This window comes from Chlorocebus sabaeus, chromosome 10 (assembly GCF_047675955.1).
Source record: "Chlorocebus sabaeus isolate Y175 chromosome 10, mChlSab1.0.hap1, whole genome shotgun sequence".
In the NCBI taxonomy this organism is placed as follows: domain Eukaryota; kingdom Metazoa; phylum Chordata; class Mammalia; order Primates; family Cercopithecidae; genus Chlorocebus; species Chlorocebus sabaeus.
Genome location: NC_132913.1, coordinates 49729288 through 49747336, shown reverse-complemented (window position 1 = coordinate 49747336; position 18049 = coordinate 49729288). Strand labels below are relative to the sequence as shown.

At 33.0% G+C, this 18049-nt stretch overlaps 1 protein-coding gene across 2 annotated transcripts in view; it reads left to right on the top strand.

The window, feature by feature from the left end:
* KCNH7 (potassium voltage-gated channel subfamily H member 7) overlaps positions 1–18049 on the top strand; it is a 472939-nt gene that overhangs the window by 300850 nt on the left and 154040 nt on the right. For both annotated transcript variants that reach the window (XM_073019761.1, XM_038002006.2), the window contains exon 3: positions 1096–1248. In XM_073019761.1, the coding sequence (XP_072875862.1) occupies positions 1096–1248 (153 nt within the window). The remainder of the gene's footprint in view (positions 1–1095; positions 1249–18049) is intronic.

The following is an 18049-nucleotide window of genomic DNA, read 5'->3' as shown; positions in this document are numbered from 1 at the left end:
CGCAGGCCACGGGGTTGGACAAGCTTGTAAATGCTTAAGAACACTTTCTGAAGTTTTGGCATTTTAAAAACACTTTATTTGTAACTTAAATAGCTGGAACTGAAACAAATTTCAAGCCTGTGAAATTTCCATTACCTTGACTAAAGAGCATATTCAGAGGGTAAAAGTGTGACGAAACTGCTTTGAGGAATTTTAGAAGTTAGCTGCAAGGAGTCAGTCAGCAGTCAACTGATTTAAAAGAAGCCTGCTTTTCAAGTATATGCTCTGTATCTTGGACCTGTGGGTTTCTATTGGAAGATGGATGGTGGTGGTTGATTGCAAACTGAGTCATACCTTTGTTTATTTCATTTCCAGATAATTCTAATGAAATGTATCTTACTAGCCCTGTAATTTTGCTTTTAGAAGAATATCATCTTGAAGAATATCATCTCATGAAGATTACTAACGCAATAATATAGACAAAACTTTGTTCTTATTTTCTAACAGAATAAAAAACAGCCAAAACCATTGCAATTTAGACGTTGTGAATTTTGCACAGAAAAGAATTACTGTAATATAAGATAGTATTAAGTATATCTTATATATTGTAATATAATATAAGAAGTACTGTATATAAGATAGAGTCAATAATTTACTATTTTATGTCTAATAAATTAGAAAAGCACATAAGTTGCTAATTGTTAAAATCAAGATGACATGAGTTACTTTCATTTTTTATACAGCTATATTTTATAGAGATTCAGATTTAATCAAAATTTATAAGAAAATGATAAGAATTATTTCTAGAAAGTTAAAGAATATATCTTTTTAAAAATTATTATAGGGATGGGTGTGAAAGCAAATAGAATTTGATATTTCTGTTTTTCCACAATGTAGTAACTGAATTTATTTATAATGTTTTTCTGGAAAAACATATATATTTTAAATGAATATGGTATGCAATAAAATACGAAGTAAAAAAGATCAAATTATTTTCTAATATCAGGGATCATTTAAGATACAAATTTCCTTAGGAGTATATTTCAATTTTGATGTTACTTGATAGTTCAAAACGAAGGCATATTTTTAACTAACATTCATTTTTAATCTCCTTAGGGTCCACTTTTATTTGTAACACTCACATAATTCCAGTGAAAAACCAAGAGGGCGTGGCTATGATGTTCATCATTAATTTTGAATATGTGACGGATGAAAATGCTGCCACCCCAGAGAGGGTAAACCCAATATTACCAATCAAAACTGTAAACCGTAAGTAAAAGGCAATGTGTACTCAATGCTGTTGATAATTCTGCTACTGTAGTCACTTTAACACAGTCTTCATATCAGTTCAGTTCTCAAAATATCTTTATATTTGAAGTAAAATAATTTTACATGAGTAAGCCATTAGCTCATGTTACCTTTTGCCTTCCAGAATTTATTGGCTGCTCTGGAAGCCATTTAACTTGGATATAATATAATGTATTTAACCGGTCCCCTGACACCTGATGGACATTTAGGTTGTTTTCAGATTTTGTCTATTACAAATAATGCCAGAATAAATTCTGCTTATGTATTTTCATGTGTATATTATTGGACAAATGTATCTTCAGGGTCCTTTAAGTGGGGTTCCTGGGTCAAGGGTGATATATATATAATCTTTTCAGGTACTGTCAAATTCTCCTCCACGTGCTTTAAACCATTTTACACTACCAGCAGCCATGAATTAGCACTTTTCCCCAAAACTATGCCGACAAAGAGAGTCAGAATCAGTTTTCTCAACAATTGTCATCATCATAAGTGAGAACTAGCACCTCAATTCGTTTTAGTTTATATTTATTCTATGAGTAAGGTTCATATATTTAAGCACAAAGGACATTTCTTTATCAACTGTTCATTTCTTTTATACATTTTGGTTGTTTTTTTCTCTATCTTGTCAATTTGTAAAGTAAGCTGCAAATAGCTTACCTAGAAAATAGTGTGTCTTTTATCTTTTTCATAATTTTTATTTAAAGGGATTTTTGGTAATGTGTCTAAATTTATAACTCTTTCCTTTGTTGCATCTGAATTTTTGAGACATAATTAGAAAAGCTTTAACCACTCCATGGTTCTAAATAAATCACTTCCTTTCCCCGGAACTTGTATGATTTCATTTTTTAGGATCTCTGATGCATTGTAAGCTTATTTTGGTGTATAGTGCAGGGTATACAGTTAATTTATCTTTTTCTCAATGGCTCATTCATTGTTCTAACATTATTTATTGAAAAGTCTATCTGTTCAACAGTAATTTAAGATGCCACCTTTATTATACACTAAACTTCCATATGTGCTTGAATCTACTCCTGGATTTTCTATTCTGTTCTGTTGGTTTATCTATCCCTCAGAATCATACAGTTTATATATACAATAAATAACTAATATAGCATGATTCCTTATTATTTGATATTAATTTTCAGAAGGTTGAGGTTATTTTTTGATTAATTTTCCACATGAACTTTAGAAAAAAATTTTCTACAGCTAGAAGAAATATTTAATATTTTTATTGGATTCACATTAATTGTATAAGTTAACTTGAAGATAACTGATGTGTCTGTAATATTGTCATTCTATTCAAAAATATATAGTACATATTTTTATTTTCTAAGTCTGATTTTTGTGTCTTTCAGGAATTTCTTAAAATTCTCCTCACTTGTTTACTTTGCTCTTTGGCATTTAACTTTTGTTGTTGCTGCTATTATAAATGGGACTTTTTTTCCCCATTGTATTTTCTTATAAAGTAACTTTTCTTTCTTAATACATTAAATTTACATCCAACTATCTTAGTTAATTCTTATTTTACAGTGACTTATACTTTGACTTTTATGAATTTTTCAAATATTCTATCACATAAAATATAAATTGTTTTATATTTCCTTTCCAATTCTTGTACATCTCATAGTTTTCTCTTGTTAAAATGTGCTGGCTATTACCTCCAAGGTATCATTAAAAAGAAATCAACAGTGAACACTACGCCTGGCTCTGGTTGTTGTGCGAATGCGTTTAATTCAAACATTCCTCATTAATTGAAATAATGACATGTGAGTTGAGTTGTGTGTGCTTTATAATTTTAAGAAAGTTTCCACTGACTTAAATTTTTTAAGAATGGGTGCTGAAATTTGTATAATGCCTTTTTTAGCCTCTGTGGAAATGAGTGTATTATTCTTTTCCTTATTTTTTAATACATTTTATAAATGAAGTTACTGATAAACCATTCTTGCATCCCTGGAAGAAGTCACATTTGGACATGTTATATTTCATTTTGTAATACATTGTTGGGTTTTCTTAACTCAAATTAATTTTTCAGTTTGTGTCAATATCCAATAGGGAGAGTGATCTATAATTTTTGCCTGCATATGTGCAATTTTCTAAGGTGTTGGTATCAATATTATAATTCCTTCAAAAAATAATTGAGAGTTTCTTCCCTTTTTTGTATGCTATTGAAGCATTTAAATAGTTTAAGGATTATCTAGACTTTAAAAGTTCGGTGTGACTCCCCTGTAAAGTCATCGAGGTACTTATTTGTGGTACTTGTTTGTGAAGTAGCTCCTTGACAAATTTATTTTTCTTCTTTAATAATGGTCTACTCAAATTATCAATCTTAACTAGGTTCAGTTTTGCTAGACATTATTTCCCTAGAAATTATTTCATGTAAATATTTAAATTTTGTTTTAATAGAATTATACGAGGTAGTATTTTATGATTTTTTAAAATCCTCTGTTCCTATAGTTTTTTTTTTCTTGAAATTTCTCATTTATTTTATTATTGTTTTTTCCATTTAAAGTTGATTAGTCAGTAGCTTTTTCCCCAAAGACCTAATTTTTTATTGGTTTTTTAATTCTGTTAGTTTTCAAACTCACATAATTTTGCTTTTATGTTTCTTAAATCAGTTTTTATCAGCTTACTCTGTTGCCTCTTTTTTATTACATTGATTTATTTTCACTCTTTCAGTTTTTGGCATATGATTTTAAGGCTATATATTTTTATCTAAGCACTGTGTAAGTTATACCCTACGAATTTAGAAATGTAATATTATTTTTCCTAGAAAAAATGCAACTTTTGTTTTCCTAGGTTTTAACTTGAGTTGTTTAACATAGATAGTTTTTAGTTTTCCAGTCGGAAAAGTATTTTTAAAGTATTATTTTTTGTTAAAAACTTCTGGTTTCATTGTCTTACAGTCATAAAATCCTGTTTGTATTATTTCTCTTTTTGTAATTGTCTAAAATTTGCCCGTGGTTTATTATTTAATCAATTTTCATGATTATGTCATGTGAATATGAAAAGAAAGTGATATTGCAGAATATCAAGCTACAAAAGTTGATATCAACTTTATAAAACTCTGCCTTATTATTATGCTGTCTTCTATATCCTTACTTATTTCCTGTCCTCCAGATATGTCTTGGATTTAAGAAAGTGTATTAAAGTCTTCTACTGTTAGGATATTTCTTGGTATTTGTCATTCTATCTCTTGCAATTTCTGTTTTATGAATATTGCTGCTCTTGTTTATTTCATAGATAGCCACATATCTTACATTATTAGTATAAATTAGCGTTTAGCATTACAAAGTATCTTATTTTTTGTTTACTGATGTTCCACCTAAATTCTACTGTATCTTAAATCATGACACTTGAGTCTTTTCTTTTTTCCATTTCCTTGATGTATTTTAAAGTCATCTTTTAGTCATTTCCCTTTGTTTTGCTTGTGTGTTTTTTATACAGTGTGCAGTTTTTATGCAGTGTGAAGCTTTTCTTTATTGCTTATAAGAAAATGAAACTCATACTTTAAATGACTATAATTACAATAGGTATTTACATTTATTGACGCAATTGATATGTTTGTTTTCTTGGTACTAACATATTCTATGTTAAATATACTCTCTTGAAGTATTTCATTATGTTATATTTTCTTTGCCCTTTTAAAAACTGATTTTTGTTGTTGTTTTATTCTGGTTTTGGTGATTTTTTGGTATTTGGGAAAATTTATATTGTTTTCCAATAGTTATCTTTATAAGAAAAGTTATATATTCTCCTTAACTCTTTCCTCTTTTCCTCAGTCAATATATTTTGGTTCCCTACTTTGAGCAAAAATAAAATTATTATGGCAAAAACCTCAATTACTTTTGCACCAACCTAATAGTTTATAATCCTTTTCTTCTTCTTCCCACCATGCAGTTTTCATCAACAATATTCTATTTCTTAAGGCTTATCTTTGTGCTCCTGAGTATCCTTAGTCTCCTGCCATTCAGTGTCAGTTTAAAACAACATCACTTGACTCTCATCTGTTACCAGGAAGGCCCTCAGTGAGCTTGTCTATTTTCTTCTCCTCTGCCTCCCATTTTGTTGGGATATGGTATTTCTAGCTTGTCAAGTAGATAATGTGTATATACTTCCTACATTTCTTTTGGCCTCAAATTTCTAGTGAAATGTATTCATGACTGTCGTTTTGTCAGAGATTCCCCAAACACAGCTTCTTAGATGAAGTATATCCCCTTTGGGAAACGTGTGGGGGTAAAATATTTTCAGAGTTCTCTCGTGTTTAACATGTTTTTATATCACTTTGACATTTGAAGGAGAGCCTAGGTAGATATGACATAGTATTTGGTCCATATTCTACGCCTTCTGACTCTGGTAGATATTGTTTCATTCTTTTCTTACATCAACTGTTGCTGACAAGTAGTCTGATGCCAACCTGCTTGACTGTCCTTTGTAAGTGACTGGGGCATCCGGGTCTTGTGCACTTTTTAAGCCCCTTCTATTGTCTCTCCAGGAACTGGTGCTCATGTTACAGACCTGATCTTGAGATTTCATACTCAGTGAGAGGCCCTCTTCTGCTGAAGGTGAACTCTGTTTAATAAGTATTCTATCACTCCAGGGAGACTTCTGTACTCCTCTTTTCTTCATTTAGTTTCACCTTGACTTTCTATTGCAGTGTGCTCTTCTGAGCCAATTTTGCTGGTATTAGCAAATCCCCCACCTACATGTAAATAAAAGTCTGTGAGTTGTCTTTCTCTAGTTACTGTATAGGCATGGTTTATGAGTACTTTTATTTGACTCCTCCTTTATTAAATCTCAAAGGTTTGTATCGGAGTCTATGAGGATTTGGTAATTTAGGTATCTGTCGTTAACTGTGGAAAACTGGAAGCCTTATCAGAAAACTTTAATATTTGAGAAAGGAAATTGTTACACTGTGTATAAATTAAGATAGAAAAATATGCATATAATGAAAAACATGGTCCCAAAAGCCTATTTTGTAAACCTAAGTATAATACCAAATCAAACATACCTCAGCTGATAATTTTTCATAATAGCAATTTTTTCCTTATGTGTGTCTAAATGGCAGTACAATATTCTTTTAAAGCAATATTGGCACAAATATATTAATGTAATGTGATTCTAATATTCTAAATGTTTTAACCTGAACAGTATTACACTTGGAGAAAACTCTATCAGAATTACTAATTCATCAGTCTTCCAGATGACATATGTAGAAAAAAATTGAGCTACCATAAAATACTATTCTTACCCCCAAAGTCTTGATCCCAAAGTTGATGACTGTTTTGATTTTCTTATACTTTCCACAAACAAATGCAATCATTAATGAATGATTCCTGGGAGTACTCTTCTAATGTCAACCTCTATTTCTGTCATGAATACCAATAATGTAATTTGTTTAGATGGTGGATACCTAGTTTAGTTTCTTCACTGTCTTCTCAAATTCTTATATTTTCCCACAGAATAGTTGTATTTCATGGTCCATCAAATTGGATGGAAGTGAAAAAAGGAGGGTACATCAGCAACATGGCAGAGAAGGGGACTTTTAAAAAAGATAATGTGTCTATTTAAAACTGAAATGTAAATGGAGAATTGAAACCTTGATTTCCTAAGTGGAAGATAGTCTTTACAGTAGCCTCTGGGATATAATACACAATTTATGCAACTTTATATTGTGATTAAAATAAAGTCTTATGTACAAGTTATAACAAATGCAGTAGAGATTCTGCTTATTTTGTGAACCTAAGTGGTTTCCCTATGCTTTAGCCATCACTCATACAGGGAATCATTGGAGAGAGTACAAATATGCAGATAAAATTATTCCAGAGCATTACAAAGGCCCATTATTTACCACCTGTATATCGGTTTTGATTACACCCTTCCGTCATTATATGACCTAGATTTCCTTTTACTTGGTGTCAGTGTTTGAAGAATGGATTGTTAAATCAAGCAGAAAAGTTAAAGAGAGACAAATTATGCTTTGTACCTTCTGATACTATCCAATTTCTACTTCATATTTTTTCTCATCTTTGGCAAACCCCTGCTGATATTTTTTATTTGAAGTATAATGTTACTACCAGTGTAAAATAATGATATTGGCTATTTCAAACACTGTTGTTCCCCAGTGATAGCCACTTTTAAAAAAATAAAGAATAAAAAAATCTGATGCACCTATTTTAGCAGACATGTCTTACCTTCAAAATTGTAATATTATTACTTCAAAACCTACATTGTAACTACCAGCTTCTGTATCACTTGAAATGATCTTAAATTAAAATATGGTTACAAAGAAGTATACAGTGGTATTCACAAAGGCAAATTTTAAACTGGCATTTCCCTTTAACCAATGCTTACTCTCTTACCAAAGTGTTTGTAATTGTGTGTGTGTGTGTGTGTGTGTGCACGTGCATGTCTCAGAGTGGTAGGATTTCAGTGAGAGTAATAAGAAAAAGGTTGTTGTGTGTTTGGGAAGATGTGACTTTCTGAAAATTTAAATACCTCTATTGAAATAGAGGTAAAATAAAGGAAAAGATGTGACATGACTACACAAGAAGCATAGCTTCAAAACAAGGGAGGTATTAAATTATGAAGATTAAGTAAAAGAAAAGGAGGTAAATACACAGTAGAAAATTTGGATTATAAAAAGGCATTATGATACATTGGGCTCCATATATTCTGAAAACTGAGAGACTTATTTTATATTGAATTAAGTGGTGGATCATTTCTCGTACAAATACCTAGTTTCAGAGCCAGGAACTCTACACAAAAAAAGTGAGCAGTTTTCTCTGAGAAGACCTAATTTTTCATAAACTTATTATCTGTAGAAGACATGGAATTAGCCACAATTAGATGACTTATGTCCCCTGAAATGAAGCAAATACAGAAGAAAGTGTTATGTTGATAAATCTTATCAAATTTTGATAAGTACTGAATAATGTGAGCCAATTAATTGCTACACAATAGATACAAATACCAAATAAAAGATGAAATTGAACACTTTCTCACCCAAGTCCTCTGTAAAAAGTTTGCCATCTAATAAATGGAAATAATACAGAGTGAAAGAGAAAATTGTGCATTCCCTACCAAGCATAAGGGACCACATTTAAAGGAGCCAATAGTAATGGGAAAGTGTGCTCTCTTCTTTTCAGCTGTAATATTTGATGATGTAGAATACTTGTGAAAAATGGAGGAGAAACAAATTATGCGTTCTTGTTTACGTGATTAATGCCCGAGTTAACTGTCATCAAGTATAAGAGGTTTTCACTTTTACTGTTTTAGATAAATTATTTTTGTTTCATTTTAAATTATTGAAAACTACATTTGAATTTCATATGTCTTCTGTAGCATTAATCTAGTATCATACTCTGATTCACACACAGATACATGCACACTTTTTAATTTTCTAAACATTTCTTGAAGGGATTGGGGGAACCTAAATTAAACAAAAAGTGGTACTTAAGTTGGATTCCCTTCTTTTACATTCCATGTCACCACATTCCCTTGAGTCTTTCCACGTCTGTAACAGCTATTTCAGTACCATTTGCTTGTTTCTCTTACTCTACTCTTAAAAGTTGTTTGTTTCTCCCCTGGGAGCTGCTTTTAATATTCCTTCCTTCTTAGTCATCTCTATATACCCTGCTTGGGCAACCTCATCCTTTACTTACAGGATAAAGACCTTCTCACAAATCAGTATCTCCAGCTCATTATCTTTCTTTAGCCTTACTTACAACCTCATATATCCCACTAGACATATCAGTTAGATTTTAGTATTTCTGGGCGATTTAGCATTTCAAGCTAAGAACTACCTTTCCATCCTCAGCTACCATCCATTTCATCCCAACAAAAAACTGTTCCTTTTCATAAATTATGAATAGAATCATTATCCAAAGCTCCCAAGTCAGAAACCTGGGCATGATACTAAACTTCTCCTTCTATCTAATCCTCTATTCTCCCAACCAAAGGTTAGCCAAAGTCTATGAAACACATCTCTTAACTATCTCTCTCACACAGCCCACTATAATTGTCCTACTCAGACCCTCAACACATGTTTCTTGGACTGATATAATAGTCTCATAATTGGTATTCCTGCTTTAAGCTTCTTTTCTTCAGGATTACATGTTATATTGCTGTACATCACATCATAATCCTCCACTGTCTATGTCTTTTACAATTGTCCTCTATTGCCTAAAATATAAGACTCCAAAGTCCTGTGCATGCATAATACAATCAATCTATCATGATATAGCTTCTGATACTTCTTCAGTCTAATTTCCCATCACATCCCATATTTTAACGGGGATTCCTTGAAATTATCATTCACTTTATGCCACCTAATTTGTATCATGTGGTGTCCCCTCTACTAAAATGCTTTCCTCCTTCTAGCATACCTATTCCAAAGGACTCTTCATCTGTGGCAGATGCTTAAGTTGCCCACATGGGTCCACATGTTCCTGCCCCTGTGACATCATAATACCTCATAACTGTCTCCACTACCACATTGGTCACATCTGTTTGCTTAGTAAACAAGTAACATGAATGAAGAAGGCCAGGAGTAAAAAAATAGAGAGAGAAGTGAAGACTGGAAAACTGGAGAACATCTTTATCTTCTTTGAAGTGGCCCATAACCCTACAGCTCTACTTCATAGCAGGGACATTTTATTTTCTTTCATATAGACTTAATATTTTGCAAATAGTAAGTATCCAGTGCATATTTGTAGAAGACATAAAAAGTTACTTTTTTCATTTAATAATTAAGCTACTTTTTTCCTACTGAATGGGCATTACTCAGATTGCCTATCAGTGGTTCTTCAAGTGTGAGACCATCAACGTCACCTTGCAGTGTGTTTGAAATGCAAGTTCTTGGGCCCTACACCAGAACAACTGATTCAGAAACTCAGAAATTCACCAAGCTGTGTTTTAACAAACACTTCAAGTCATTCTGATGCCCAAGAAAGTTTGAAAACCATGGTCTAGGTTAATGAATGTTTAGATAGGACTATAAAAAATAATTTTAAGTGAAAATAAATGTAAAAAAAAAACCCCTGAAATTTCTGAAGTATCTTATAGTATTTTTTTAAAGTGTACTTTTTCATTTAATCTTATTAAAGTACTATAAAGGACATCCATTATTTTTGAAAAGATTAAAATTACACTTTCCAAATCAAAGATAATTTTACTTTTACGCTTGCTAAAATTTCGAATTATTCTAAAAGCTTCAACTGAAGCTAAACCTATCCACACAAAATATAATTGATAATTTAGGCAATTATCTAGCTAATTTAAGCCACTAAAATTTTATTCATATGCTTTGGACTCAATACTCTGGATAATTGACACGTAAAATACACATTTGCCTCAATAGCTACATTACTCCCTCAAATTTGTATCTCAGTTTTTAGACCTCAAGCTAAGGAACAAAGAAATTTTCCATAGAGCTGGTTTATAAAAGTGCTTTTACAATGTTTTTACTATTCTCCACTGGAGCTGAAAGTCATTCTTTAATTTGAAGATGAAGAGCTGCAATAGTAATATAGAATTTCCCATTCAGTAAGCATTACTATAGAAACAATCTGTTATTCAGATGAATTTAATTAAAGGTTTTACACTGTAACTAATGTTTACTATTCTCCTGTATTTTGAAGTTTCCTCTTTTTAAAGATTAAATTTGATGAAAAAGGAAACATGACATGGTTGCAAAAAACAAATCTGAAGAAAGTTTAGTCATAGTTGCAATAAATTTTATATCATGTGCCTTTCCCAACCCCCGGGATTTGAACAAAGTGTCTATTTCTAAGGTCAAGAAAATTGCTAGTAGTTGAAAAAAATACATTATTTCCTCATTAACAATGGATGTTAATGAATGCCCAAATTGGTATATCCACATCAGAGGGCCCCCATGTGAGTATAATTTGGAAAATTTTGTTACCTAGCAACACCCAATCAGGGGCAGTCCCTATTCATACAGCATTTGGGTAACTGGTGTCTGTACCATTTGTGTTTGGAAAAGTCCATCAAGAGAGTATCTGTTTATGTGATGAGTACATGATCATCCATGCTCAATTTTGGTTAAGACGTTATCACTTTCACAGGACTTGAATGGACTTTTTAATTTGACATTTACAAATGGAAGGAATCTATCAAAAAGAAAGTATGGGTATTGCATGCATTGATTTACTAAGCTGTTATTTTAAGTGCATAGAAACTTAATTAGGTGTATATTATGCTGCTGTGTTTGCTTTCATTCCCAATCCCCTCTCACTGAGAGATTTTAACCCTAAGAGGCTGAAAGCAGTCCACCACTTTGTCCTGTCTTCTGCCCTATCCCCCTTATCCAAATTCATGTTTCTTGCTTCTTTGCTCTCGTGATGACCCAGCCAGATCACAAGCAGTGTCCCTCAGATATCGTCAACATTTGTGAGCATGTTTACGGGAGTGCTCTGTTGCTGCTGCAGCTCCTGTAATTGTTCTCATGCCTTGCTACAGCACTGACTCCTCCAACCTCCACTTACTGCCTTTAACTCACATAACTTATAGATTCCAATTAGACGTCATCCTTACTGCTCACTGTAAGATCTTGCTTTTTTCTCTGGCATCTAATACCCTAGGAAATGTCACAGGATTCTTAGCCTTTCATGGCATTACCGATCTGATCTGCTCCTTTAGAGAACCTTGTATCTAGCTTCAAGTTTATTAGGTCAGTAGACTCCCCGGTGATCTTTTGTTATCGTTGACACTAGGCCTGCTCTGGCTACAGTGGAACATTTGTCACCCACTAAGCAGGGTAGCCACTTGGCTAAAATTGAGTTCACATTGAATGATAATCTTTCCCAGTCTAGCTGCTATCTACATCCTTCTTTGACAATATTCTGAGTTGTTCTACCAGCTCATAGGCAATGTTATATACCTTCCTACATATGTAGGAGTAGGAGAGACTCATGTCCTTGCAGGATCCCTCTATGAAAATTTTCTTCCAAAAAAGAAAAAGGCAGCTATGTTAGTCATTATCTCTGTTTATCCCACCAAATTTGATTTTCTTCTCTCTCTGATTCAGGAGTTAAAGTCGTGTTTCTCTGCAAATCCAGGGTTATGTGGTTGGAGAAAATTCTCACACTGATTTTAAGGCTTCAGATTTAATGTCAGGCTTGTAAGTACTCTGACATTAGAAAGGTACACAGATACCAATTCACACATCCTTATTTTGTGTGATAATAGGTGACTGTAGGCTTAATTCAGATCATAATTTTTCAGGCCAAACGATGGCTACATTTCTCTCTCTGTACTGGACGCTGTGGCCCTAAGCCCAGATATCTTCCTTAGGGCTGAGACAGCCCAGCTGCTGGAAATATCAGCTGTTCCAGATACACTGCTACCCTTCCCTAGAAATTGTGGTCTAAGGCAGGAAACTACCTTACCCAGCATTATGGCCTTTCCCATGGTGTGGCTTTAACCAGTGACTGGTAGATACAGGGAAGCAAAGGCCAGGTACTCTGACTTCAATTTGGCAGAACTCTGAAGGGCATATCCCTGCATTTGACCTCCAGGAGGATTGGCCGAAGCTTCAGCTGCATATGAAAAGCAGTTTAACTTTCTCTTCTTAATCCTGCCTTTTTAATAGATATAAAATAATAGACATGAGAGTACGCCCTCAATAAGCCTTTTCACAATCTACTCTCAGGAATCCAATGTAAGATACCCTTCCACCACTCCAACCCTTTGTGAGGGGACAGATCTCTGCTTATGGCCTTTACAACAAACCTCACTTTACTCGCCACACAGATCCTCTCCTGTTTCACCATGGTCTCTAATTTGCTTGACTACTTGAACTTAAGTTTCTCTCTACTTTTCAGTCCATACTTCAACCTAGCGGAACCAAGCAGGAATAAACTGCTTCTAATTATATTTAATTGGGTTTTTGCAGTAAAAATATGATATAATCAAGGTTCTAAGAATTTATAGAAATGATGAAAAATTGAATGAAGGAAATGATTGGAAACTTGCCATCGTGTTGTGAGAAAAATCAATGATTGAAAATAGATGGAGAATTCTGCAGAGATTTTTTTGTTTTTCCACAAGAAAATTATTGTTTGTAATATCCCTAAATGTAGTCTTAAGTTAGAAGAATTGCTTGAAGTCAAAAATGGGTGTAATAGTTTACTTCCAAACTGTAATAGATGAGAATCAATTCACACAGGAAAGAAGTGGGGAGAGAAAGAAAGAAAGAGGAAGAGGGAGAGAATAATAGCAGCAGATTGATGAGGTCTTCTCAAATTGGAAAAGTTTAGTAAAGCCAATTTCTAAAGCCCCATTACCATAGGAGATAGGTTATAAATGTAGTTGTGATCATTATAATTTTATGAGAAATGTGACTAGCACAAATATGTCAGCAAATAAATTTAAAACTAAAAGGAATATAAAGAATCAATGAATCCTGGGGGATCTTAGGGGAGGTCAATGTTGAAGGGCTTTAGTTGGAGAAGGGGAGTTAGTTATTCAACTTCTGAAATCATAAGCAAAATTGTGTGTATGCATTTATCTACATTTATTTCAAAGAGAAATCAGGATTTTCATTAGATTCTTATGTGGCTATTTATGACCCAAGAAAACACCAAACCTTGGGTAAAACTAAAATTAAATCAAGGAAACTGCTGTTTTATGCTAACCTGACATGAGTTTTCTGTATGAATTTGGCAAAATATTTAACATTTTTGCATGTGTACATTAAAGTTATAATTATAGACTTTTCAAAGAGAAAGATGATGGGAATATCTATGTTTTCTTGGTTGAGAACTACAAAGTTGTTAGTTATATATGACAGGATTGATGAAGATGTGCCCTCCAAATTTATATTCAGCATCTTCACAAAAATGACATATCCTCAGAAAGACATTATACTAGTAGTTAATTATAACTACTATAATTATATTCATGTATATTAACAACTGTATGCCTTCTTAGATGAAAAGGATGTGTTTAAACAAAATTATAATCATGTAAGTCATTTACCAGTACTTGTAATTCTTTCTGGAAATGTGTAAAAGTGTGTGCAAAATCTTTTTCTATTTCTCTTATTTCACATTTATTGAACATTATAGTAAATAGGTTAAATAGTATCTATTTTAATTATTCAAATTAGAAATCAAATATAATAAAATCTGAAGACTTAACTTGCATGGATGTTTTTCAGTGTTAAGATCCATAACAGGATTACACTCATCTACGTTTTATATTTCATGCCTGAAAGTGCTAGCATTGAGCAAAATTCTCAATGTGCATTCTTTCCGCATGAACTACAGTTAGACAACTAAATCTGTAATGCAATATAACATGGTCCTATTAACCTAGTGATGCAGAAAAGACCATCTGTACCACACTGGATATGACTAAACTATAGGAATGAACTAAATGCCTATGTGGTCATTAATTTAAGAAAGCCAGTGAATTGTTTTTTAAAGGAGGAGTGTGAAGTAAATGATGAAAAATTAACAAAAGTAGTCATTGACTTTCAGTGCATTGTAATAAGCTTGCAGAATTGATTTGTAAACTGCTTTAAAACTCAATTTTATGTGCATTAAAGACTAATCAAATGACTTGGATGCAGTTCACTGATTTTCAACTTGGCAATTTACTTGAGCATATAAAAGTTATTAGTAGAGATATGTAAGAATGCTTGCAAAACAGTTATCACGATGAACTGTTACTTAATCTTATTTGCGCAGATTGGTTACTCTTGTCTTTGTCTTCTTAATCCAGAGTTTAATGTTGATTGTACTTGTGGTTTGTCTGTATATTGTCATGTCTTCTACCACAGAGATAAGTAGTAGAGTGATGGTTACCAGAGGATAGGAAGGGTACTAGGGTAGGGTGTGGTGGATAAAGTGGGGATGAGTAATGGGCACCAAAATACAGTTAGATAGAAGGAATTAGATCTGGTGTTTGGTAGCACTTTAGAGCAACAATAGTTAACAATAATTTATCAAATATTTCAAAATAACTAAAAGAGTAGAAGTGGAATGTTTCTGACACGAAAAATGATACATGCTTGAGATGATGGATATCCCAGTTACACTGATTTGATCATTACACAATGTATTCTTGTATCAAAATATCATGTGTACTTCATAAATGTGTACAACTATATGTCCATAATAATTAATAATAAAAATGTTTAATTCTATTTCAGTGATATGTATCATTATTAACTGCTAGACCACAAATGAAAGCTTATAATAATAAATTGGCCTTCTTAAATTCTCAAATTTTCTGTAACAGGTATTTTACATAAACTTCATAGATGAGTTAAATCAAATAGAGAGGACATGGTACAGAGTTCACCCTTTTCCATGAACTGTTGAGTTCTACTCAATCAATATTTTTTGTTAAATGTCAGTCAGTACAATTCCAGGAGGTTAAAATTCTCTAATGATAGTGACCAGAGCAATTAAATAGTGTAGTTTTCCTACAGTCAAAATTGAACACATTCTGAGTTCAGTTTAGAATCTGTTTGTGAGAATTCATTTACCATGCCAAGTCATTCGGTCAGAGCTGGGACTCAATGGTGAGGAAAATAGCCTGGGGTCCTGCCCTTCTGAGGCCTATGGTCCAGTCATGGAAAAAAATTTTAAACAGAAAATCAACAAGTGCATAGTTATTAACTGTGGTGAAAGCTATGAAAGGGGTGGTAACCTGTTCAGAAGGAAGGAAAAGCTTCCCCATGAAATCACTTTGGTGCTGAAATCTAAAGGATGAGCTCAGTAGGTGAAGTAAAAAGGATCAAACAGAAAGAAGCCATGAATCTGAAAGAAGCACAGGCCTCCAGGGGAATTAAAATTCCGTATGACTGGGTTCTAGAGAGCAAGAAGCTGCAAGATGGAGATAGTTTTGTCTTCCATCCCCAAAGAGAAAGTTATTGGTAGCAGGGAGGACAGGGGAAGGGTGGAATTGTGCAATAGTTTACATAATCATATATTAATTTTTCTTTCTTTAGAGATAGGATCTCTCTCTGTCACTTAGGCTGGGATGCAGTGGCTCAATCATGGCTCACTGTAGCCTCAAACTCATAGGCTCAATCTGTCCTCCCACCACAGCCTCCCGAGTGGCTAGGACTACAGGCATGTACCACCATACCTAGCTATATTTTTTTTGTAGAGATGGGGGATCTTGCTCGGTTGCCCAGATTTGTCTCAAATGGCTGACCTCTAGAGATCATTATGCCTTTTCTTCACAAAGTGCTGGCATTACAGGCATAAACCACTGTGCCCATCCTCTGAATTTTTTAAAAGATAAAAAATATTTTTCAGGGTGGACAATAAAGGTACAAATGTGAAGAGTGATTGGCATTCTTTTTCAGGAAATCATGTGAACCAGTATAGTATCTTGGAAAGATGTAGGAGCAGTGAAGATGAGAGAAATGAAAATAGACATTCAGGAGGCGAAATGAACACAATTAAGGGATTGATAGTGATGGAATGCTGGAGATGAGTGGGAGAGAGAGAGCAGTATCTAGAATGGTCCTCAAATCTCAGGTTTATATGACTGGATGGATTGTGATGCCATTCACAAAAAAAAAAAAAAAAAAAAAAAAAAGGAAGAAAAACAAAAGCCTGGGCTTGAAGGGTCAGATTATGAAATTGGACTTGTTATAAGATTGTAAGGTATCTTTCAAGTGGAGATGTTGATGAGTCTATTAGATATACAGTTTTGGAACACAGAGGAGAGGTCTGGGCTGGAGATATATATTTAGGAGTCATTGGACTGAAGACAGAATTGAATATGTGCATGTAGAAAAAAACCATCCACTGGGAGAGTATACTCAACACGGAGAAATGTTCGTGAGTTTTCAGAGTGTTCTTCCATGTTTTAGAAGCATCTTCAATGCATTGAGGAGAAGTTCATAGTAAATCTATTAAAGATAATGGTGTCTATGACACTTAAATAATATAAGAAGGTAGTTAATATTGCAACTCAAAGATTTAAGTTGACTGACCTTAAGGTCAGTGTGTAATTGTAAAGCCATGGATAATGTGGACCTAGACTACTGTGGGGACGATAAAAATGACAGATCATTGTTTGGATACTTTGTCCTCTGTTTTTATGTTATTTGAGGAATGAAAGTTTTACTTTATTATTTTTTTTAGTTTATAAACGAATGCATGCCTGACATAAAAAAAGATATATAAAGAAGAATGCAATAGACTATACCTCCCTACTTCCAAACCCACCCACTGAACTAGTCAACATTAAAAGTTTGAAACTTTCAATACAAATATATGAACAAATATAAGCTGTTGTTTTATTTTGATGAAAATTATGTGAACACATGGAATTTAAACTTGCTTTTTTTACTTAACATTATATTTGAGCAACCTTTTAAAGAATATCATAGGATTCCAAATAATAAAAATGCCATAATTTTTTCAGTAATTCTCCTTCTAATGGATAATCCAATTGTTTCTCATTTTTATGCCTTTGCAATATCCCACATGTGGATAACTGAGTCAAAATAAAAGTGTATGTTTTTTCATTTTAATAGATATTGTCTGAAGACTTTCCAAAGAGTTTGTAGTAATCTTCAATCCCACTGCCAAAATGTCAGAATGCTCTCCAGCATTCTTTGCCAGCACTAGATGTTATGCTTTCTTTCATTTACTGCAAAATTGAAGACTAGAAAAATTATATCCTCTTGTTTTACTTTGCAGTTTTTACTACTAGTGAGTTTATATACCTAACAATTAAAGTTTAATATTTTAATGTGATATTTATAGTTAAT